Consider the following 23,486-nt stretch of genomic DNA (forward strand, 5'->3'; position numbering starts at 1 on the left):
AAAGGACTTGGAACAGGATAAACATATCTGCACTTTTACCTGAGAAGTTTTGCTAGTTGTTTAGGTTTTCCTCAGGGTTTCACCCCAAGGGAGTAATGTAATACTGTTGTGGTTAGAGGAAACTCTTGTTGCTTCTAATTTCCAGAGGTGAGGTCTCTTTTAGGGCTAAGCATCGTATTTTCCTGGAGAGCAGTGGAACAGAAATGACTACTTAGAGGGAATAGAGTTTGCTTGTTTTCGTACAACACTGTTTTCTCAAAAAAAAAAAAAGTTAAGGAAAGAATCCATTTTCTTTTAGATATTCCTCTTCGACAAGTTATAGCTGAAGAATGTGTTGCCTTCCTGTTAAACTGGTGTGAGAATGAGTATTTGACCATGCAGGTTCCATTACCTCTGGTTCAGACTAATCCTTACGTGAAGGTAATGAGTGCTCCATCTCAAAGCTTGTTCAGACTGTAATTGACTTTTTTCCTGTTGAAGTCTTTTGTACTTTTCAAAGCATGTACCCTTCTGCTCAAGAGTGTGGGACTTTGTGTCTGTAATGAATTAAGTCTGAGGTGGAAGAAATCAAGGCTAAGCAGCAGGTGTGTTCAGTGGTTGACAGTGTTTTTGTATAACATTGTGCCAGTTGCAGTTCAGATTAACTATTATAAGGAAGTGAAGTGAGTTCTAGAGAATCAGTCTCTGTAAAACTGTATTTTATGGGGTTTAGGTTTAATGCAGTATATTTAAGTTTGTTTTCTGGAGCCTGTAGTAATTAAACATGAACTAGGGAAGCCAATGAAGGAAAAAATGGTCTGGTTAATTCCTATCTTCCAGCTTCCTAATCGGTGTTCTCTGCTGCAAAGTTCAGTGACATTGCTTTGTAGTTTGTAACTTAAAATCAGTTGCTTAGCTGTTTTAAGCACCATTAATTCCTTTGCTGCAATCAATATGCAGAGAAACTACAGTCACTGTATTTTTTTCCTTGCATTGCATAGCTGGGCCAGTTGCTGGCTGCTACATGCAAAGAACTTCCAGGTCCCAAAGAAAGTAGACGCACAGCGAAAGACCTCTGGGAAGTTGTTGTGCAAATCTGCAGTGTATCCAACCAGCACAAACGGGGGAATGATGGCAGAGTGAGTTTGATAAAACACAGGGAATCTACACTGGGCATTATGTACAGGTATGTTTTTCTAAAATTATTTTTAAAGATGGTTTGAATTCTGTGTTTGACTCCATGTTCCCTTCAAAAATTGTCTGGATTCCACTATCAGAGTAGTGGGAGCAGCTGAAGATCCCTGTGTAAACATCCTGTCCACTGTGGGAGTTGGGTGTTAGTGGTGATGTGTTGGCTTTCCTTTTCAGAGGCAGAAAAGGAGTGTGTGGGATTCAGGTCACCATGCAGACACTGATGTATATGTACTTATGCTCCCATTATAACCAGTGTAGATCTTCCAATAAAGTCAATGGCATCTGTAGGGTAGTTTAGCTGATGGGCTGGAGGGGTCTGCTTTGCATCAAATAGAATTGTTCTGTAAGGCTAAATGTATTCAATTTTGAAATGAAGTTATGGTTCAGCTAAGCTCCTGGGAAGAGGAAGGAAGAAAATATTCTCGATCGGAGTAATTCCATTGTCAGTCACCTGAGCACTGCCAGCCTTAGCCTGAACTGAGTGATTCAGGACTCTCTTGATTTGTCCTCTCAGTGTTTGCAGCCTCTTCTGAAGTCCAAACCTGATTATAAGTTGTCTAATACAGTAAATTTTGGAATGTATGATTATATTGAACAGCTTTCCATGTTAAACACTTGGGACAGGTGTCCCCACCAAACTTTTGACTGTTTCTTTGCCGTCCTTGAGGCAGTCAGGTTACTGTGTGCCTCAAGGCCAGCTGCTTTCCCTTACGCTGCTGTGGGAGGGGTGGAGGAGGGTACGTGTGTGCTGTAGGTTTCATTTGTGTACTCTGGCAGGGAAAGGGAAGCAGTACAGGTGTACTCCAGGTTACTGAACCTCTTGTGACCCCTCTGGTTCAAACAGTAAAGGGCAGTGACTACTCTTTATTAGCTGTTTTTGTTATGGAAAAGAAGCAGTGAAACGTTTTCTAAACAGACTGTGCTTGTCTGGATTGTCATATGGTAACGATGGCTGATGTGCATGACAAGGAAATCAATGTACATTATAAATGATCACTGTGTACTCTGTTGCAAGTCTGTAGGTCATTATTGCAATCCTATCTTAGGGAATTACAGTGCAATTCATTTGCTTTCCATTTTAGAGTCAATGGTTGACTTGCTGCAAAGCAATTTTCTTTCATGCCTTTTATAGATCAATGGAATATCATACCCCTTTTTAAATGTTTTAAATGTAGAAATAAAACTCACTAACTGTATTAAAAGTGAATGAGTTGTTGAGTGTTTTCAGTTATATACCCTATGTTTGTAAACTTAGAGGTGAAGGGGTATTTTGGCAGATGAAGAATTTGCTTTACTGACTATTTCTAGGCGTTTAAGTTTGCATATGTTCTTTGTTGTAAATTATTACTTACATGGGTACTTGTGTCCCTGATTTAGGAGTGAATTGTTGTCCTTCATCAAAAAGCTTCGGGTAAGTCACAGTGGTGTTGGGAACATGTTCTCAATCAGAACTTCCTTTTGGTATAATATTTTTCTGGACTTTTCCTGTTAAACTCCAGAAAATCTAACAGATATATAGGTGTTTTGTTATTTGTTATACCTGGCATACAGCAGTGTGGAATAGCTTTTTAAAAAAATTATCCTGAATTCTGACAGTGGAGACCTGTTAACTTTGGGAGTAACTGCAGCTGTCATGAAGCGAAGCATTCCTTTTGGAAGGAGCAGGAAGCTGCTACATGCATTATACAAAGCAGCAGAAGAAAGAAGAAGGGAAACTGGAAATTGTTTATAGCTTGTGGGTTTGTAAATGCATAGAAAGTTGTAGTATACCCAGCTTGAGTTAAGGGTTTAGGCAGTAGCCACAGAAACAAAATAAAGATGTATAAAACCAAAGTAGAGTTTATACGAAGGAGTTATTTGGGAAAATCTGAAGTAATTAAAAACTTCCTACAGAAACTTTCTTACAGTATCCTTGTGTTGTAGGTCTCCTAACAAAATATTTCCCTATTTCAATAGGGAATTGTAATGATGTCAGAACCTTTTACATAGTTTTAAAGCCTAGGGAAGAAAGTGGAGTTTGGTTGGTTCATGGGAATACTCTTTTTTTTTTTTTTTTCCCCCTGCAGGAACCACTGGTTTTAACCACAATATTGTCCTTGTTTGTCAAACTGCATAATGTTCGGGTTAGTATATATCACAAAAATCTTTCTTGGTTTCTTGAAATGTTTCTTGTTGTAATTTCTTTTACCATCTGTCTTTTCTTAGGAAGACATTGTGAATGATATTGCAGCAGAGCACATTTCTATCTGGCCTTCATCCATTCCCAAGTAAGATGATGATTAAAAATACAGTTTTCAAAATATGCATTTATGTAATGGGTTTGACTCCAGTTGCTGTGTGTTGTGTGATTTCTGCCATATAAGGGCATCACTGCCCCCATTCTGTCCATGGAAAGGTTGGTCTGCTTGCATGGATAGTTTTGCTCCTAATTTGATGTTCCTAATGGAGATATGGGGAAGAAGAAAGAGAAGAAGAAACTGAGGGGGTTTTTGCTGTTTGCTTTATTAAGGTATATGTAACTGTGTGAACTATATAATACTTTAATATGAAATGACTCATATTTTTTGAGGTGTGTTTCAGTAATAGCCAAAATATGAAGTAGCAAATGGTATGTATTGGTTTGTTCTGGCTGGATTGAACTGTGTTTCTCCAGTGAAGTTTAGAGGCTCTGTGGGGGTGGAACCTCATAAACTGCATTGGAAAAAATTACTCTTGTGAGAGTGTGTGATGCATAGTGGGATTAATTTGTAGCTGGTGTGACTGCACAGTCTCATTACTGATGTAGATTTCAGTGGATACTATAAGGTCAAGCAGAAGAAAGTTGTTTTCGTCATTACCAGAATTTAGCAGGAAGGTGAAAAAAACCCATATTTTTAAAAATGGAGATTGCACGTAAATTTTGGGAAAGGCTGCCCAGTGTGCCAAACCATTCCCAGCCCGCCTTGCTGAGCTATTTCCATAGTTCTCCAGAGATTGCTGTCTCTGGACATTCATGCAGGTGCTGGGATAAATTTATAGTGGTTTCAGATGTTATCTTCAAACTTCTTGAAACTGAACATATCTGCACAGAATCTTTTCATAGTGTCACCCACTTATGAAGTTCTGACTTTTTGTCCAAGTCTTGTTCTGTCAGATTTACTGTATTGGAACAAATCAACAGTAGTCTTAGTCAACACTAAATCTTTTCTGGAGTTATTTTTGCTTGACACTTAATGCAAGGTGCTTTGGACTCAAACTAGATGGGAAATCAGATTAGTGGTTAAAAAGCCCAAAGCAGTGATTTAAGAATTACTTTTCTTTCTTTTTTCCTTTAGTCTTCAATCAGTGGACTTCGAAGCTGTAGCTGTCACAGTAAAAGAGCTGGTCAGCTATGCATTGACTATCAATGCAAACAACCACTTCTGGTTAATTATTCAGGCAGATATTTATTTTGGTAAGTGAAACCAATGTCTGTTTTTAGCATATGTGTAGGAGTACCTTGCTGCTCTGGGTTTTGCTTGACATAATCCTCCTTGTATTTTCTCTTATGAAAAATAAGTTTAAGTGACACATGAGGTTAAAATCTTCAGAGGCAATAGTGCAGGTGTATTTGGGAGGTTGTCTAAGCCCACAGACTAAACTTCCAATGGGTCATGCAGACTTGCTTTTAGGGTAAGGGGAACTTTAACAGTTCACTTTAAATTTACTTTTGTAGTGCAGTTGGTTCTTGAGTGGTATAATTGTGCAAACCCCTGACAATTGAGTGTTTTATAAGTGAATGGAAAGTTGTGAATAGCAGTTACTTTTAAATTTGGAGATCAGCTTTGCTGGAGCAGAAGATGAGCAGAGTGGAGAGGATCTGTATTTTATAGAGAGAAGTCTCTAGGCTTTGTAAAAGAGGAAGTATGACCTCCTGATCTGGTATTGGTTGTGATGGGAAGTGCTTTCCTGTCATTCTGTCCTCACTTGCCACTTCCCCATTATTTATTCTTGCCCCTCAGCTGGGAGCAGCCAGCAGAACTAGGACAATACAAAGAGTTTCAGGTTCTGGGCACTATGACAGCGTATCCAGACCACACCAGGGCAGCAGTTGCCTGGGGAAAACTTGCCCAGCCTGTGTGATACTGTGCTCTGTTAAATTATTCCCCAGTCTGGAGTCAGTTCCTGGGGCTTGCTTTATAGTGTGAGTAAATAGAGCAGAGGGGTAGGTGCAGAAGAATGAACTTCCTGAAGACAACCAGACAGGTAGGGTACTGCCTATTGTATGTGCTAGAGAAGGACATGGCCATAGCCAAACTCAAAGGTAGAGCAACCATTCTTCCACTTAAATTATCTGCTGAAACCACTTTAGTGAAATTTAGCTTTCAAACCAGATTGTTCTTTTCTGGCCATAAAATGGTATTTTCTGTGCCTCTGGCATCTACTTGCCAGTGCTTTGGGCTATCACAGAGTCAAGGTGCAAGTTTCCAAATCTTTTTTTGGACTGGAAGGATGTCTGTGGTGTACAGTAAGATGTAGTGCAGAAATGCGAGTCTGTTGCTCCCAAAGGAGACCCATTTGTCTAGAAGATGCTTTATAATCCTTGGGGTGAGGGGAAGGGTCTAATCAAGTGTTCAGTGCTGTCACCTTATATATGGGAGAATGATTCAGGGTTATAAACTGGCAGTTTACTGCTTGTACAAAGTGCAGCAGCATCCTGGAAGGAAACATTATGTAGGGATCCTCAAATCCGGTGCCTAAAACAACAGTGGTTGGAGCACTCCTGGCATGTGCCAGGTCTGTATTTCAGCAGCAGTGTGGACAACCTGCTCCTGCCACAGAGCCCCTGGAGGTCTTATCCTCAGTTCAGGAAGAGCTAGGAGTAGAACTGGTGCTGAACCATGAGAGGCCTGTGGTGGCATCAGCTGTTCCTCTCACTTCACCAACTAAACTTCTTTACTGCCACTGTGTGTGTTAAGTTCGCTGAAGGCAAACTTCTTTTCCACTCTTAGTGCTGATGGATTCAAGATCAACTACCTGAAAAAATTAAAAGTATTTCTCAAAAGGCAGAACTTTGTGTGTGATACTAGTTTTACTGATTATGTAGTTTCCCATCCATCCATCACTGTTTTACCACCTCCTGTGTGTCCATGCTTTTTAAACAATTGTACACAAGTTACTTCCCCAGTAGAATTCAGCTATGAAATACATGTATCTGATTAATTCTATAAACAATTGATCTGACTACTAAGTAACTGCTGTATTTACTTTTAAGACCTTATTTTGCTTTTTTCCATGGCAGCAACAAATCAGTATTCAGCAGCCCTTCACTATTACCTACAGGCAGGAGCTGTATGCTCAGACTTCTTTAATAAGATGGTGCCACCAGATGTGTACACAGACCAGGTGAGTTAAAGTGGGATTTAGATTTACAAAAATCCCTGTTTGGATTCAGTCAACATCCTGATTCTACATAGAGACAAAACTGTTCAGCATACACACATTCCTGTAGCCTCTGGGGTTTTATATCTGTGCTTCCAGTGCTGGTATCACATGGAGGGAGCCTGCTTGTTTCCACCCGTGGTGCAGGCAAACTTTGTGTCCTGTCTAAATGCTTCTGAAATACTGTCTGCTCCGGTTAACATGGATGAGGGTAAGAAGCATGGATCACATGTGAGATCCAGACAACACTGACTCCTTTTCCCACGCACTGGTATTTTTTCCCAGACTCTGACTGAGCAGAGCTGCATCAGGGCTGTGCAGGGTTGTCTAGAAAGGGGTGGGATTGTAGTTTACCCTTGTCAGGGCGTGCTGGAGGCACAGCAGAGCAGGTATCTGTGCACTTTGCAAGTGGGTGTAACAAGTGGCTTGTCACTTGCAAATGGGCTGTGATGAGAGCCCCATCATCTCTCTGTGTTCTGGGGGAATCCTCAATCCCAGACACAGCGTGTTCCAGTGACATCATGCAGGATGTCACTTAACCTTTTTCCAGGCATTTGCTTGTTCATTAGGAAACCATTGCATTCCTTGTAGTCTGTGTTTTGGTAGGCAGTAGGAAGGAACTGTCTAGACCCAAGCAAGGTGTCCTATCCGATTACTGTTCCTTTCATGTTCCCATTTATAGGGCCAGTGAGAGCTCCAGATGCCATCTGGAAATCCTGAATGTTCACAGCCTGGTCTAAGCTGTGCCTCGTGCCAGGCTGCCATGGTGCAGGAGTCCCAGCTGGGACGCCTGTGCTGTCACACAGCACCAGGGGCCTGCCTTGGTGTCAGAGCTTTGTCAGTGCTGGTCCCACCCGCCAGGCCTTTCCTGTGGGTGGCAGGACCTAAAGGTGAAGCTTTTTGCCAGAGCAGGGCCTGGCTGCCTCACACAAACACAGGGTGCTGCTCCTCAGCACATGCTGACCCTTGGGACATCTCTGAAGTTGATCAGTGGATATGCTAAAACCCCAAGGTTAGGGGGCTTAGAAGAATGCAAATAGCTATTTAGCCGGTCCCTTGCATTAAAAAAAAAGAACCATAACAATTGCTGTTTGTGTTTCAAAATGAGCATTTCAGAACTTGTGTTTTGTGTTTTTAACCCTTCTCTAGGTGATAAAAAGAATGATCAAGTGCTGCTCTTTACTAAACTGTCACACCCAGGTGAGAGGTGAAACATGGCATTAAGTAAAATATTTGTTAATATTTTGATGATAAAAAGGGGGGAGAACTTTTTTAAAAATACTAAATCCAACTTTCCTTGGAAATGCAATCTGCAGTAGATTATGTTGTTACCTTTGCTTCTAGGACACACAAAGGACTGAAATTATTGGGTAAATAAACATATATTTGGAAATGTTCTAAAAAGTAGTAGTCTATGAGTGTTTTGGCCTACTTTTCTCTTATAATGCAGATTTTTTTTTTAGAGAAACAGTCCAGTATCTGTGGGGTGGTGCTGGGAACCTGGCCTTGTTCTTCATGAAAACCACAGGTGGCTGTTGCTGTTCAGTGGGATCGTTCATACTCCAAGAAGTAACAAGCTTATATTTGGCTCTGATTTAAAAGCTGTTAAATGCATTTAGAAACCTGGAAACCAAGTCAGTCCCTTCAGATCTGAGTAAATTCCTCTTAGCTATTGCTGCTGTTGATGTGTCAGAACAAGCCCTATTCAGGTGCTCAGAATTTGCTAAGACTAGATTAGGTCCAGAAAGGCACTGGGATTTGCAAGGTGTTGTGTGGAAGGTTTCAGTGTGGGGGGAATTCAGGCTGTCAGAATCACTGCAAGTCTTCCTTACAGGTAGCTATTTTGTGCCAGTTCCTCAGAGAAGTTGATTATAAAACTGCGTTTAAGGCACTGCAGGAACAGAACAGGTAAATGTTACAACAAAGTTTATAGATGCGTAAACCCAGAATGTGAATGTGTCAGTGAACCTAACCTGCCTTGTCCTTCAGTCATGATGCCATGGATTCTTACTATGAATACATCTGGGATGTCACCATCTTGGAGTATTTGACATGTATCCTTTTGCTGGAATGCCACTCATACTGGATGTTCACAGCTGGAATAAATCTGTTTCCTCTCTAAGTGACTTGCCTTGACTGGCCCTCAGATCTCCACCACAAAAGAGGCGAGACAGACAAGCGGCAGATAGCAGTAAGTTAAACTGGGGTGCTCAGGGTGCTGGGATTTCTTTAGAGTGTCTTTCCTTCCCTGAAACCACATTTAAAAAGAATTGCCACTTCCAGTTTTAATTTTGTCAGACAATTCTTTTAGAGTCTGTGTGCTCCTGTGAAGCTGTGGCTCTAAAGTTGTAGGGATGGGGTGGCAGAGCATGTTACAGAAATAAATCACCCATGGAACTAGTGCTGAAAATGCCTTGAAATGAAACAGCTTTACTGGAAGGCCTTTTGCTAATGGTGTCTCTCCTCTTCTGTTTGAAGATAAAAGCCATTGGCCAGACAGAGCTGAATGCCAGTAATCCAGAGGAAGTCCTACAGCTTGCTGCGCAGAGAAGGAAAAAGAAGTTTCTTCAAGCAATGGCAAAACTTTACTTCTAGGCAAATGCTGGAAGACTTATTATAAAACATGTAAAAGTGAAAAAAAATCTTTCAAGACTTTATTATTTTTAAAAACGCATTTAAATTTTTATACAACATTTACAGCCTAGTATCTTTCTTCTTAGAAATAGATGAAATCTTAAAATAAACCCTTATTTTTACAAACTGTACAGAAGGCTGGAAGCAACTTCAGCTAGTTCCACAATGGCTTGTTTGAAGAAGACATGAATTCAAGTTTGTCAAGTTGGTGTGAGTGTAATGTGGATGTGGGTGGCACCTGATGCTCTAGTGCAGCTTCAGAGGCTGCTCAGTGTCATGTAACACTTGTCCCTGGACATGAGGCACAGGTAGGAGCATCATGAAAGAGGGAGGAGGACTGATACCCATCTTTCCCAGTACTGCCCTTCATCACAGAAGTGACTCAGAGGTAGTGAATATTCCAAGAAAAACACAGTAGTTAATGCTGTTTATAAAACACTGATAACTTACAGCTCCACAGTTTAAAATACTGTTCCTATGACGGGAGTGGTTGTAGAGTACCTGCAGCTCACTTTATTCCATACCTTCTCCAGTTCTCATTATGTTCTTTTTGCAAGTTGGTGGCTGGCTCGTAAAGGACAGAACTACTTCCTTCCAGGACTGTACTTCCAGTTATGGTTACTTCAGCAGCAGGTCCTTTGCTGATACTCTTAACTGAGGTCAGTGATAACATTAAAAATGAAGTTTATGGCAGGCTTAAATGGCTGCCATAAATTTATCAGCCTCCTGTGGAGCTGGAATTTGATACAAGGCTGGCTACACTGTACTGCACCGGCAGAGTGGTTTCAGACATAAACTGCTTACCCACAGGCCTCTGTAATACTGCACCTGAGCTGGGGGACTAACTGACAGGCAGTGAGCTCTGACCTTAGCAAGAGAAGAAAAAGAACAAGTCACGAAGTGGTAATCGGTACAAGCTGTCAATAAGTTCTCCTGCACATCTAGCCCAAATTAAAGCAAGTGTGACATGTAAGCTGAGTGGACCAATTTTGCCACTAGGCACTATTAAAAAAGTTCTTGACATTAATAAGTTAGGAATGGTGAGAATTAAACTAAGTTGTGTCAGAATGGACCAAGGTGGTCCGGGCTCCTGTGACAGCAGGGTGGAATGCTCAGCTCAGCTCTTTTTGTCAAGTCTCAGGGATGATGCTGGTCTCAATTTCCTGCTGCGTCTTTTACTGCCAAAGTCTTGAATAGCAGTAAAGAACATGAGTCACCTTTAGTGTGGTCTTGTTCTGAAGCACCAAGTCCTGTTTCTGAATCTGTTAATGATGTTTGACTGTATTTCATTTCTTCTCTGTGCTTTTGGGAGGGGTTATTATTCCACCTGTTGACACAGGCGATAACTGACCTGGGGCAGTGGACACGACTCCACTGTTCACTTCTTCCTGTGAATGGGGGGAAGAAGACACCAGTTAGTACCCACCACAAGGTCTGCTCTTTTGTGTCACCAGTCAGCAGTGCTACCTCACACCACTCATACAATTGAAGTACTCCAGAGTTAGGATACTGAGTAAAGCCAGGGTGACATTACACAATGAAGATTATTATCTTAGGAACACCTCTCCAGTACTGGTAATCCAAGTGTTTGCTTATGGCCTGGGAATGTTACAGTAAAACACATGTTGTTTACAGCATCACTGGTAGCTGGGCACCTCTGACCACACTGGCTGAGGGAAGCCAGGCCAGGTGTGAGAAGGGATGTGTAATGTACCCTCAGCTGCCTGAACTGCACATCCACAGACCACCTACCAGCATGTCCAAGTAATTTGTGTGTGTCTGGATATTATGTCGATCTTCTGCTGCAACCTTCTTAAAGTTCTTAAGCTTCACAGGGAATCTTTTTGCCACGTTCACAAAAGGAACCATCCATTCTACACACTCTGAAATGTTGTCCCACTCTAAGCCTAGGGAATAGAACACAAGAATATATTTAAACATTATGAAGGAGTTGCAGTGTTCCAAAATGGTCATAAGTTTTAAAAAACAATAAATAATAGTGCAGATAGAAATTCAGAAGCATCCTCCCAGAAACTGGCAGCATTTTCTTATGCTTGTTACATGAAAGGGTAGTGGCTAAGGATGGTTGAGTGCAGGTCACAAGGGTTCTTGGTGCTTTCCAGGGAAGGCTGAAGCAACTTTCAGCTTCAACAGAAAGTTTTGGGTCATGCTATAAAAATATACACTGGGTGCTGCTGAGAGACATGACTGCTTGGGAACTACATTTTAGGAGGAAAAGTAGCCAAATATATAGCTAATGATCCCTCAAATAATGGGAAATAATAGAGCAAGTATTATCCCAAAACCAAGAACAGTAAATCTGCCTCATTTCCTTAGCAAAGACTGCACTTCTGAAGGGGTGTCCTTCTTTTTTGAGTCTTTGTAACATCTGAAATGGTAGGAAGTGAAATTAGGGGAAAAGAAACCCACAGAACAAACTATTAGTGTCCCTGTAGCTTTTGCTCTTTGGCAGTCTGGTAAACCAATACACTCCAGCTGCCTTGGGCCTGTGATAGCTTCCAGAATTCCCTGCTCAACAAGGCCAAGCTTTATAGCAGTGTCTTACCTGAAGCCTTCTTAACTATTTCAATTGAGGTATAGTGGCAGAGTGCTGCAGCAGCTAGTGTTCTGTACTGGAAATCCAAAGAATTCACATCCAGAATACACAGATCTAAAAGCTGAGGAAATGAAGAGTAACAAATTTTAACAGCTGATACTTTAGCATAATCCTGTCTCAGAGATGGCTATGCATACACATTCCTACAGGCTCTGCCCTGGAACAGGGCTGAGCTCCAGGAAAATACTTTCATAAATTTAAATACTACCTCGTGTAGTATTTACATCACTGAGCTACCCAGCTTCAGTAAACCTGAGATTAGGCACAATACATGCCCATGCAAACTGAACCACACACTCAAAACAGACAAGACACTCCCCAGGCTGCCTTCTCAGCAATTACACAGAAACACAGTTAGGGGCAACACAGTTAAAAACAGCCAACTTTCTGTAGGGTCCTAAATTATCCACCTTCCTCTCAGAGCTGTTGCTGCTGTTTTACAGAATGCTGCAGCGTCTAGTAATTAAAAAAATAACAGGGACTTTTATTTTTCCAGGGTACAGTAAAATTTTAAAATATGTGAGAGCAGAGAGACAAGAAACGGGTGCTTGTCCTCAAAACTGAGTATGAACTTTGGTGGTAGAGTCGAACTTGCACATTCTTTAAAAAGTAACAGGTGAGTGTAAACAAGGGAACACTTCCTTTCATGGCTTTTGAGGTGTAATGTTCAGTTTTTCTTGTCATCACTCCAAGAAGCACTTTCCAACAGTTTACTACCTACCTGTGCTATCTGAATGAATTTTTCCTGAGAATACTGAGGTAGCAGCACTTTTGGAACATCCTTCAGAGCATCCACTTGAAGATAGAGGTTCAGCCAGGAGACAATTGTCACTGGACAGAGTTCCCATTTTAAAGCCTGCAAACATTTACCAAACAGTTAAGTGCCTTAAACCACTTGAGGATAGTTTTCTGCTCTGACTTCTTCACATACCCCTCCTTCTGAGATTATTGCACAGAGCGTTAAAAGACCCTAATGATCATGTACAATTTCAAGTACAAGCAGTCACTTTAGATTGCATTCTCACTGCTTTTTGAACAGGGTTTGCTACGATCAGCACAAACATGTATCCCTATGCCTTTGCAGTTGGATCTTGTGTATCTCCCATTCAGAAGCTGGGAAGTTAAAGAGTATTTCCTCAAGCCTCCAGGCTAGCTGCCTGAACCTGCAGCTCATATCTGTTAAGGAAGAACAGATTTACAAAGTGTTCTGTGCTGGTAAGGATGGATCCTTGCCAACATGAGGGGCACTGAGTAGTATCAGGTCTTTGCCTGGCTCTCTGGAGACCCCTGTTCCTGGACAGCAAGGGACCTTGGAAAGCACAGTGCATTACACTGACAGCCTTCTAGCCTGCCCCAGTAAGAGCCTTTATGTTCATACAAGCATGAGAAACCTGCTTGACTTCTCACATTCAGGGATTGTACCCTAGTCAGGGGCTCTCAGAGGTCCACTGCACATACAACAGAAACAGGGACGTACTAAACGTGTTCTCTTTCTAAGCAAATAAGTGACACTAAAACACAAGGCTCAGCTGGACAGTCTTCCAACCAGCACTTAAAAACACAGCTGAGTTATTACCTTTAACATAATAAGTTCCATTCTTACAATATCATCTTCACTGCAAGCACCATCAGTGACGTAAGCAAATTCCTGTATTTTAGGAGCATAGATTTCCTTTAAAGGGAGAGAGGGGAGGGAAAATGAAGATTAGAGTGCCTTACAGTTCTAAGAAAGACTGAGAAAATACTGGCAAATACTTTTCTGTCCCTATCAACATGTTAACATATGCTACAATAGTGTTTTTCTCATATAACCTACTTGTTTTTTAATATGTTGTAAAACACAATGGAGTTACAGCAACTCTTTTAGCTTTTGGGGAAATAAATGGTGACCAAGCAATCAGAATCCCCTTTCATTTATACTCTTTCTACTCAGCCATTCCAACTGATGTGAAAACATGCACCGTCCTAATTCTGGTACAGGACACTGCTGTGCTAGAAATGGGTGGCTGGTACAGGTTACCTGCAATGTCAGTGCTGAGGTAGTTGCACAGATTGAAAAAAAAAATTAAAAAGCTAGAGAAAGATGAGAGAAAATGCCAGCCACTCCAACTGGCAAAATCCATACTGCAGAGATGGTTAACAAGGAAATTTGCCAAACCAGTCATGCCAGTTGGGACCAAGCATAGCTAGGTGTGTTAGTAAAAGAGAACATGCCAGCAAAACTCCTCCTATACCAGCTGGCTCTGTGGCCACTCTACGGCCCCACACACTTCCTTAGGACAGGCAGCACAGAACCTTAGCATTGGGAACAACAGTGAGATCTGGGGATTCCCAGTATTAAAACGTAATATCCCAAGTGTTCCTGGCCTACCATGCACTACACAAAAATATGCTCTTGGTTCAGAGCTGTAGCACACAATGTAACATGTCACCATTGCTGCACTTTAAAAGATTAAAACTCCACTAAATGGGTTTATAAGGATATCAGCCTGATGTACTGAGGCAGTTTGAGACTTAGGCTTGGTTTTGTTCAAGTCCCACACCCATTCCTGAGACTGTTTGCCAACTGCTGTATATTTGAAAAAAGACAAGACAAAACAAAACAAAGCTACTTCTAGCACGTTTGCATGCCTTTTAAGTTTATGTGGTCTCCTTCCCTGCTGCTCAGGAAAGGGAGGACAAAGACTACACTCCAAGAGATTGACATACGCACAGCTGAAGGAAGACAAAAAAATTTCCCCTTCTGACCCTCAGTATTGTACATATACCATCAAGTTCAAAAGATTCAGACAGAAGAAATAAATGTTATCACTGTCCTTTTAGTTACTCCAAATTCAATATCCTCCCTGTAAGAGAGATTCTTACCTCAAGTTTGGAGGCAATGAATAATGAGGTAATTCCTATGAGCTGAAGCATGCTCTTGTTAATGTTCTTTTGTGTCAACATGAATCTATCAAAAAAGTCTTGAGCTAGATAGAAGGTTTCCCGGTGGAGTGCATACACCTCACACACCTACAACAGGAAAAAAGAAACCAATTCAGTTTTCTGTTATAAAACTCTGTGTACACACATTGGAGTATTCAAGCTTTAATAGCAAAACACAATGTGCACTATTTCAACTTTTGCACACACCATATTCCTAAGTGTGGAAGGATGCAATGGTTAGTATGGGATTGGAAAAGGTATTTCCCACTGCTCCCATCCAAACACAAATTGCCTATGATATACTAACACACTTTGAAAAAATACTTTTTCCAATTTAAATAGCAAACATTTTTCCTAAAAATGTGTACAGTTTTTCACTCAAAGCCTTGTTGAGAGGAAAAACCCAACAAAACAGCAACGTGTGTGCACACACACCCCCACAAAGAATACTAAGGGCTCAAACCTCAAGTTGAAGTCAGTGAGCAAATCCTCCCTGTATTCCTAGTAGGTCTGCCTCAGGGTAGAACCACTAAAAAAAAAAAAATTGAAGTCTTTGGTTCTACGGCAAACGAGCCTGGAAGCTGCTGCTGGAGGGGCCTCTGCTGGCAGGCCGGGAGCGCTGCCTGCAGCCCCTCAGGCTCACTGACGGCCTCACTAAGCAGGAACAAAACTGCAAGAGCCACCATCTGCTCCATCCCAGCGCGTGCTTCCCCGGCAGGGAGAACTTTTAATACTCGCATTGTATCAAAGTGTTTCAAATGTCAGTTCAACAAAAAAAGGCGAGGAGACTGCCCAGGCCTGGAGATCTCAAGGGGAGCTCTACTTCTTCATATAATCTCTAATTGAATTTGGGTGGGACTACCACAGCTGCATCTTATCTGCAACTCTATATCCCTTCCACAACTAGAAAACAGTTAGATATCTATAAATTACTTACAATCTACATGCAGTAAAGAAAAGGAACAGAAAAGAATATCCAAGAAATAGATCCTAAGTGCTTCATTATTTTACTTGGATACTATTAGCTATTTCCCAAGATAAGGTTGGAGGCTCATTTGCAAATCAAAACCCTTCCTGACCCCCAAAAATTCAACTGGTTGGCAGAAATAGCACAGCCCATTCTTTTAGACCTGATATTATATTTGCCAATTGCTGTGCTACTCTGATATTATTTATTCCAAAGAAGATTCAGAACCACAACTGTACAGATCAGGCCCACTCATAAATAAATGGCACCATTATTGTAAAAGTGTATTGTCCAAACATAATAATGCTTATTGTAAAAGTGTGTTGTCCAAACATTAAACAGTATCTCAGTTATAATATTACAGAAGACAGTGTTAGGAGTTGCTGGGATTTAAATCCACTGCGGTGTGTTTAAATCCACCGAGCTAGACAACAGCAAGGCCCTTGCTGACATTCTTGTTTGGAAACTGGGTGATTTCCTAAGAGTTCAAGACTTCAGAAAAAGTGCAACAAACCAATGTAATGGTAGTATGTAAATTACACTTTAGAGGAAGTAGAAGCACACAACTAGAATAGTTTTTATATTCAGTCCATATTATTAAAAAAAAACCAAAACAAATAAACACTTTCCTTTTTCTTGAAATTCCCTGCTCTTAGCACTGGTTGCTCCACCAAGATAGTGAGAGTGCCACCATAACATCTGCTTCTTTGGAACACTTGATATGGAACTGATAATCCTGCAAGGACTCTTCTGCTGATGGGCAAGGATTGCATGAGGCAAAGATTGCTTTCGGCAGTGGTGTCTGAACTTGCTCAATATAAAGTTCTTGGAAACACCTCCAAACCATAACTTTCTATTTACAACACTGATACTCCTTCACATAGGCTGCCAATATTGAGAGCTCTTATTGGACAACTGGAATAGTCTTAAGTAAACCAGTTAGATCAGAATATGGATATGATTTATTTGTAGACCTTTCACATAGGGATCTGTCTACATCAAGAATCTTCAGATCTCAGCCACCGATGTACTACTTTCTTCTGCTCTCTTCATATGATACAATTAAAAATTCCCTATGGAGTCAGTAAATAGCACCAGGGGCTGACACTCAAAAGCTCTTGACAGGGCCAGGGTGATAACTCAAGTCCTCGATACAGATGTTTCATGGCTTAGATACAGTCTAACACAAAGTCAGAGTTCTATACCTGGTCTGTCCATAGCAATTTCACTACAAGTCTCAAAATTAGATTTCTCTCCCTTGCAAGAAGTAGTATGGCAAGGGCAAAAGTTAAGTGCTATTGCTCACTGTCCTGTGTGGAACATTCAGCATCTCCTGCCAGGGAAGGCCTGGATGTAGCTCACCAAAGGGATCAGAAGCAGTCACTGGTTCTGTTGCAAAACAGTTTTGCCATTTTTTCCATAACAGAACGTGTTGCTATTAGATATTTATATAAAAGCTCTGCTTCTACCTGCCTACTTCACAGGCACAACACATGGCAAAGTAGCTAAAAGAACACACCTCCAAGAGCCAGTCCAACAGTATCGATCTCATGTGAGGCTGCAAACTGGAATGTAGTGATGTGAAGTGTTTGCAGTGAGCGTATCTGTTCTCCTTCATCAGGATGTTCAGCCAGATATCTTTGGAGTTTCCCCAGCTATAGAAGAGAATTACATAAAGCATTATTAAGTATATATTCAGCTCACAAAAGGAGAATAAAAACACTATTTATTGTTTACAGACATTCAGAAACAAAAATCCCACATACTACAAGATCTTTATGGTAATGGCAAAACTGCAGGTATACTTGGGACATTTTACATCACCACAACAGCAGCCTGCAAAGATCATCAGCAAGTCCAGTCCTATAGAACAGACATTAAAACTGAACATGTGCCTTCCAAAGTTGCACATGCAGGTAGTTTCCTATTTTGCCTAATTGGGTTGCTGTTCAAAGAGCGAGATAAAACCAAACCCTCCCCCATAAAAAAAGGTAACACATCCCCTCCCTAAGAAAGAGAAGACATACATGAAGTTGGTCCAGCTTAGTTTGAGAAAAACATTTACAGATGGTATTTAAAAGTCACTCATCCATTCCTTTATTGCCTAGCCTACTTCAAGGCTCAGAAGCAGGCTACTGGGAGGAAAACTGAGTTCCTGTTTATTGCCAACATTTATCAGCACTCTGGTCTACTTGGGAAGATGATGCCCATATCATCAATATGGTTTCTTTGTATTTGTTATTAATTGATATGGGCTTTTTCTTAGATGTACTTCTCATGCTGCAGGTACTAAGAGGGACAGCGTGTTAACCAGTGAAATTACGATTTCCTACTGAAATTTTCAGAGCTTTATATTTACCTTTCCCCAAGCAGAAGTAGAGAGACAGAGCTGACCACAGGTATTGCCTACAAATTCTAAACCACATCAGTTTCATTCTGCCATCATAAGTTAAAAGCTGGAGAGATACTTGTTTGTTTAATGCACAAGTCCCCCAGTTTAAGCAAGCAAGCATTGACAAATCAATTACAATCTTCCTACAGCAATTAGGGAAGCGTGAAGAAGTCAGGAAAAATAAATCATCCTCTTATTCAGCTAATCAGAAAGGATGGAGGTCAGCTTTACCAGATGCCTATCAACAAGGGGATTAAACACCTTGCATGGAATTCTGTATCTGACCATGCCTTTAAGGCACCAGGCAGCATCTCCCAGTTCTGATCAAGTTTTGACCAGAACAAAAAAAAAAACCCCAAAGTGTATCTAGAAAGTTTCTCTTAAAGTAATGCTTCACATTCTGCTTCTTTTCTCATTGACCTCAGCAGAAGTTTTCCCTAATGCATTGCAGTAAATTTACCACCTCTTTCTTTAAACCCCAGCCTGATACAAATAGCAGCTGATACTCATCTAACACAGCTGAATGTCTAAGAAATTCTGAAACTGAAAACTGTGATTTAGTCATATAATCTACCCCTCTGCAGAAGGGAAGCTTTCTAGAATTGTGACTGCACTAAGCATACTGTACTGCATTAGCAAGCTATTTGTGATATTGCCACAAGTTTATTTGAACATTTTAAAGTTCTCAGTGAAAATTCTGCTTCATATTTTTTGGTCACTCAGTTCTAATAGTACTGAAAAAGTTTGGTTTAACCATTATGTGCCTCTTAACCACTTGGAGCCTCCAGTGTTAAATTATAAAAGGACAGCTTTGAAAGATGAAACTTATTTGTCCGGTAAGATAAAATAAGATCAGGGGAAAAAAGAAAAAACAAACAACCAAAATTTCTATTTTTTTTTTTTTTTGAGACATAGAATTTTTTGTGGAATGAGGAGACAAGCAGAGGTGTGTATTATACAAGCACAATGCAACAGATTTTATTGCAGTAGTTTAGCATATTTGATAAAACATCAACAACTACTGCATCCAGTAAACTTACTTGAGTTCGGGCAAAGGCGACGGATTTATGAAGAGGTTACTGAACCTGTACTTTTTGAATCTTGAGAAGTCAGTGGTCACTGATTCTTTGTGAGGTGTTTCAATAATTATGCAAGGCGAGATGCCTCCAGTTATCGTGGGCGGCCAACAACTCTGCAAAACAAACAAGGTATCTTTAAAATGCTGCTTTTACTGCGAGAGTAAGAAAGGCATGAAGTAGATTATAGTAACAGCAATATATGTAAAGTATATTAGTCTTTTTGGATCTCAGCATCAATTCAGGCACCGAAACCAAGAAAGACAAATCAAATGCCAATAAAATCTTTCACAGTAAAGAGGGAACATGTATAAACAGATTTGATGGATTTGGGGAACTCAGCTTTGACAGAGACAACCGTCTTTAGTTCACGAACCCACAAGGAACCTATTTGTTGCTTGAGTTGCTCAGTTACAGTACAAAAGGCAAAGATACTCATTGATACTAAAACACAAGACTGTAGGTTGCTAGTCCTATCTACTTATCTACTCAGAGGGAAAAGAAAGGAGAGGGTGGAGGTTCTACTGTCTCTCAGTGGAAATTCAGCAACTTGTTATCTTCCAGTTAAGTGCTCCAGAGAGGAGCCACCCACCTCGGCTCCAGAGCTAGATACCCACTAAGCAAGCAGCAGCTGTTAATACCTCTCAGCCTGCAAATGCCAAATATGGGATGCAATGACTCAAAAGGAAAGAAGTGCAAAGGTATTCATGCAGAAAGCCTCAGAGAAGGAATTCTAGATTACTGTAGTTAACTATAACCTGTTTCACTAACACTTAGTTGGCTCTACATAACCAATACGAGTGAGGAGATATCAAATCCAAGGAGCACATGCAATATTGTAGTGGCTGACAACCTTCAAAATGGTAACACATCTTTAATTGTGTGGAGTTGGGGGAGAAATCCCATTCATAAAGAATGGCAACAACAGCCTCTGAACACAGAAACTTTTCCTATATGGTTGACTTGCAAGGTAAACTACACAGGATTCCCTTAGTATATCCAAACCTATTTATAGCCAGACTTCAGTACCCCAAGAGTGAAGTTACATATTCCAGCAGAATGGACCTTAAGGTGCAGCCCAGAGAAAAGGGAGGTCCTACTCCTCTTTCTCTCCTGTGGTCCTCACTGCCCAAGTCCACCCCTTCCTTCTTTGGTCAGCTCTGATGCTTGTCAGACCCTCTGCTGGGTTGATTCAACTCACTAACCCGGCAAAACATTAACTGAACCTGCATACTGCTTCATTCAAAGAGAACCAAAAATAGAGCAAGGCAGGGGATGCAGTGCATGGCCAGCTATCCAGGAAGGAGACAGGAAAGCAGTGTTTCCCCCTTTCAGCAAAGGTGAGTTGTGACACGCAGTTTCACTCCAAGTACAACTGATGTACTTACACAGCATTTTTTCCTACTCAAGGTTTACAAAGACAGCCCCACAATCAGAAGAGTTTCACTTCACCATAGCTGTTAAGTCTCACCTACTTTACAAACAGAAAAACTGCCAACAAGATTGTTTGCAAGAGGAACTTATATTATTTTACTAATCAGCTTTAAAATAAATGTCTGTAAAGCTCCTCACTTGTTTTAAGAGTAGCCTGTGTTAGTGAAAAGAGATTCCTAAATTGATTTAAATAATCAAAAGAACTGCTAAATGAAAGTAAAGACAGCCTGCATGGTTATGAGACAACTAAATGGCCGTGAAACCACACCTAAAGTTAAAACAAGTGCAATGATCTTGTTTAGACTTGCCTCTAGGCCTTACCTGCTCTGCATGTGGAATTGTTCTGAAATATCTGGATTTATTCTTTTACACCTAACCTACTCTGCAGTGGTTTTTACATTGAAGGATCCTTTATCTGCAACAAAGTCACATGTAAAAAAGGCAAAAACATATAAAGAGGTGCTAAGCTCCCACAGCTTTTAATATCTGAAGATACAAACTTCCCCTATTCAATACTTTCTGGTGTCAAATGCATGATTTCACACCCATCAACATAAACCAGATGGAGTCCCTCACCTAGTTTGAACTGGTATTCAGGATTGAATTACCTTAATCTCATATTGATGTTTTTTAGCAATTTTTCCATCTTCTCTTTTCTTAATCTCCTGCTGAGAAGAGACACACGTCAATACACTGACAGTGAGCAGCACACCCACCTCTAGAGCTCAGGCAAACTCTTGCTACCCCATCCCACTTTATAACTTGGCACAGTAAAGACTGTCCCATCCAAATGCACTGGAGAACTTTCGGTATTATTAAACTTTTCAAGTAGCCCAAATAGGTCACCTCTGCTGTTCTCCTTTTTCTGGTCTGGAGATACTCTAGTGTTTTCAGTTCTTGTGGAGACTCTTCTTGACAGGACAGTGGCTGCTGCTGCTTGGCTTGCAAACGGCTACTGCAAAGAGCAAAAAGACATTAGACATTGGGAGAGCAGCAGTTGTTGGATGAGTACAGATAATCTCAGCACAGCACTAACAGCTTACCTGCGTCTTGACATCTTCTTTGGGTTTTAAGATCTCTACCTGGATCAAAGGAATAAGATGAGCTCAGTTAGTGTATCATCACAAAACTAAGACCAAGTTCCCTACTTTGCATCGTGAACTCATCACAGAAAGCAACATGGTTTACACAGCTCAAACAGAAGGGCACAAGTACTCTACTGGCCTCAGGAACGCCTGAGCAGGGCATGACTGTGGTATATAAGCACACACAGCTCCACGTCCTGCTGCAGGGTGCCCAGGTGTGCCAGTGACCCCAGTGTGACTCAGGCTGGATGGGGGTGTGAAGGAAGTTGTAAAGGGACATCTCCCACACAAGAGGATGTGGGGGGTCCACGGGGCTGTGACCCCCTCCACTCCTCCCCACCCTCCATCCCAGGTACCCCCACAGACACAGGTTTTGCCGGTGCTGCCGCTCCCCGGGGTGGATTGCCCCCCACACCTGCCGGGTTGGTGGTGCCGCGCTGGGACGGGCCGGGCCGGGCGCCGCCCGCGCTCCCGCCGCGCCGGTTCCGCGCCAATTTCCAGCGAGCGGGGAGGCGGCGGCGGCCTTGCCGGGATCAGGCTGGGCGAGGGGCACCGCCGCCCTCCTGCGCTCCCCCTCCCGCGGGGCCGATCCAGCACCCACCCGCTCCTGAGAGTGCTGAGGGGACGTGTGAGGGGACAGGGCCACCGCCCCGCCCCCCCGCGCTCCCGCCTGACTGCGAGTGCGGCTCCCTCCAAAACCTGAGGGGAAGGAAGGGGCTGCCGGGACGGCGCCTCACACGCGGGACACCCACCCCCTACCAGGACACCCCTCACAGGGACCCTCCGAGGCGGGGACTGGGGCTTTGAGGGGGTGTCCCCACGAGCACCCCGCTCCGAGGGCCGAGGCGGGGAAGTGGGGACCAGCCGGGTGCAGCGCGGGCGGCGGTCGGGGTCAGCCCGCCAAGCGGCTCGGCCGGCATCCCCGCCCCCAGCGCGCCCGGCTCCCTCCAAAACCGGGCAGCCCGCCCCCCGCGGGGCTCTCCGAGAAGGGCGGGGGGCAGCCGATGGCGGGATCCCGCCGACACCCCGCGCTGCTCCCGCCGGGTGCACTCGCCGGGGCCATCGCCGCTCACGGCTCCCTGCGGATGGGGCCGCTCGTGGGGACATCCTCCCCCAGCCCGCTCTCCTCAGACGCTCTCCCTCCAAAACGCTGCCCGGGCGGGCGGGCAGGCAGGCAGCCCGCCTTACTGCTCCCGGTCACTGCTCCCGCCTCACCGCTCCCGCCTCATCGATCCCAGCCACTGCCCCGCGCCGCCGCCAGTGCGCCCCTGACACCCGCCAACACCGGCACCGGGTCTGCCGGTACCGCCACCACCACTACCACCATCATCACCACCATTCTAACCACCACCACCATCATCAGCGTTAGCACCACTATCATTATTATCGCCACGCCAGCCACCCTCCGTCCCTCCCGACAGTACCCCGCACACCTCCGTCGCTGCCGCCCGGGCCGCACTGCTCAGCTGGCGCCGGCGCCAACCCGCTATATAGCGCGCCGGGTCCGCGCTGCGCATGTGCGAGGGCGGCAGGCGGCTCCCCTGCCCGCCCGCGCCCCGCTCGCCCCAGCGCCGCCCCTGGGCCGCGGGGCCGCGCCGACCCCCGCAGCCCCCGGGACACTCCGCGTCCCGCTCGCCCGCCCCGTCTCTCCCGGCAGAGGCGTCCCGGGAGAGCGGCAGGCAGCGCCGGGAAGAGCGCTGCCACTGCTGCCGCCTCCCGCTGCCTCCCGCTGCCTCCCGCTGCCCTGGCACCTCTCCGCCTCCCAGGGCACACCCGGCACCAT

The 23,486-nt window shown here is 43.2% G+C and overlaps 2 protein-coding genes across 10 annotated transcripts in view; one reads left to right on the plus strand and one right to left on the minus strand.

The window, feature by feature from the left end:
• The window catches only part of INTS8 (integrator complex subunit 8), a 24,579-nt gene extending 15,177 nt beyond the window's left edge, over positions 1-9,402 (plus strand). Inside the window, exons 16-27 of one of the 2 annotated variants that reach the window (XR_003529965.1) lie at positions 299-420; positions 981-1,165; positions 2,551-2,584; positions 3,240-3,296; positions 3,379-3,440; positions 4,488-4,606; positions 6,434-6,537; positions 6,673-6,784; positions 7,723-7,773; positions 8,408-8,481; positions 8,563-8,627; positions 8,721-8,764. Coding sequence is in view for 1 of the 2 variants with exons in the window: in XM_027657005.1 (XP_027512806.1) it covers positions 299-420; positions 981-1,165; positions 2,551-2,584; positions 3,240-3,296; positions 3,379-3,440; positions 4,488-4,606; positions 6,434-6,537; positions 7,723-7,773; positions 8,408-8,481; positions 8,563-8,627; positions 8,721-8,764; positions 9,052-9,168 (1,034 nt within the window). In the remaining variant the exon portion in view is untranslated. Of the gene's footprint in view, positions 1-298; positions 421-980; positions 1,166-2,550; positions 2,585-3,239; positions 3,297-3,378; positions 3,441-4,487; positions 4,607-6,433; positions 6,538-6,672; positions 6,785-7,722; positions 7,774-8,407; positions 8,482-8,562; positions 8,628-8,720; positions 8,765-9,051 lie in introns of those variants that run through there. The other variant, XM_027657005.1, reaches the window with a different exon arrangement.
• CCNE2 (cyclin E2) lies at positions 9,208-23,486 on the minus strand. 8 transcript variants are annotated; one of them, XM_027657009.1, is made up of 12 exons: positions 23,455-23,486; positions 21,662-21,700; positions 21,465-21,573; positions 21,227-21,286; positions 19,149-19,300; positions 17,236-17,371; positions 14,690-14,836; positions 13,401-13,496; positions 12,546-12,680; positions 11,774-11,885; positions 10,960-11,114; positions 9,208-10,595 (listed from the first exon to the last, which is right to left on the minus strand). In XM_027657009.1, the coding sequence occupies exons 2-12, from the start codon at positions 21,673-21,675 to the stop codon at positions 10,494-10,496; spliced, it is 1,218 nt and encodes a 405-aa protein (XP_027512810.1). In that variant the 5' UTR covers positions 21,676-21,700; positions 23,455-23,486; the 3' UTR covers positions 9,208-10,493. The 8 variants fall into 8 exon arrangements, with proteins under 8 accessions (XP_027512810.1, XP_027512814.1, XP_027512812.1 ...); XM_027657013.1 differs by having other exon boundaries at positions 21,465-21,570; positions 23,455-23,473; XM_027657011.1 differs by lacking the exon at positions 23,455-23,486 and adding an exon at positions 23,137-23,189 and having other exon boundaries at positions 21,227-21,283.

Source organism: Corapipo altera, unplaced genomic scaffold (assembly GCF_003945725.1).
Source record: "Corapipo altera isolate COAL_440 unplaced genomic scaffold, ASM394572v1 52b, whole genome shotgun sequence".
NCBI classification, from domain to species: domain Eukaryota; kingdom Metazoa; phylum Chordata; class Aves; order Passeriformes; family Pipridae; genus Corapipo; species Corapipo altera.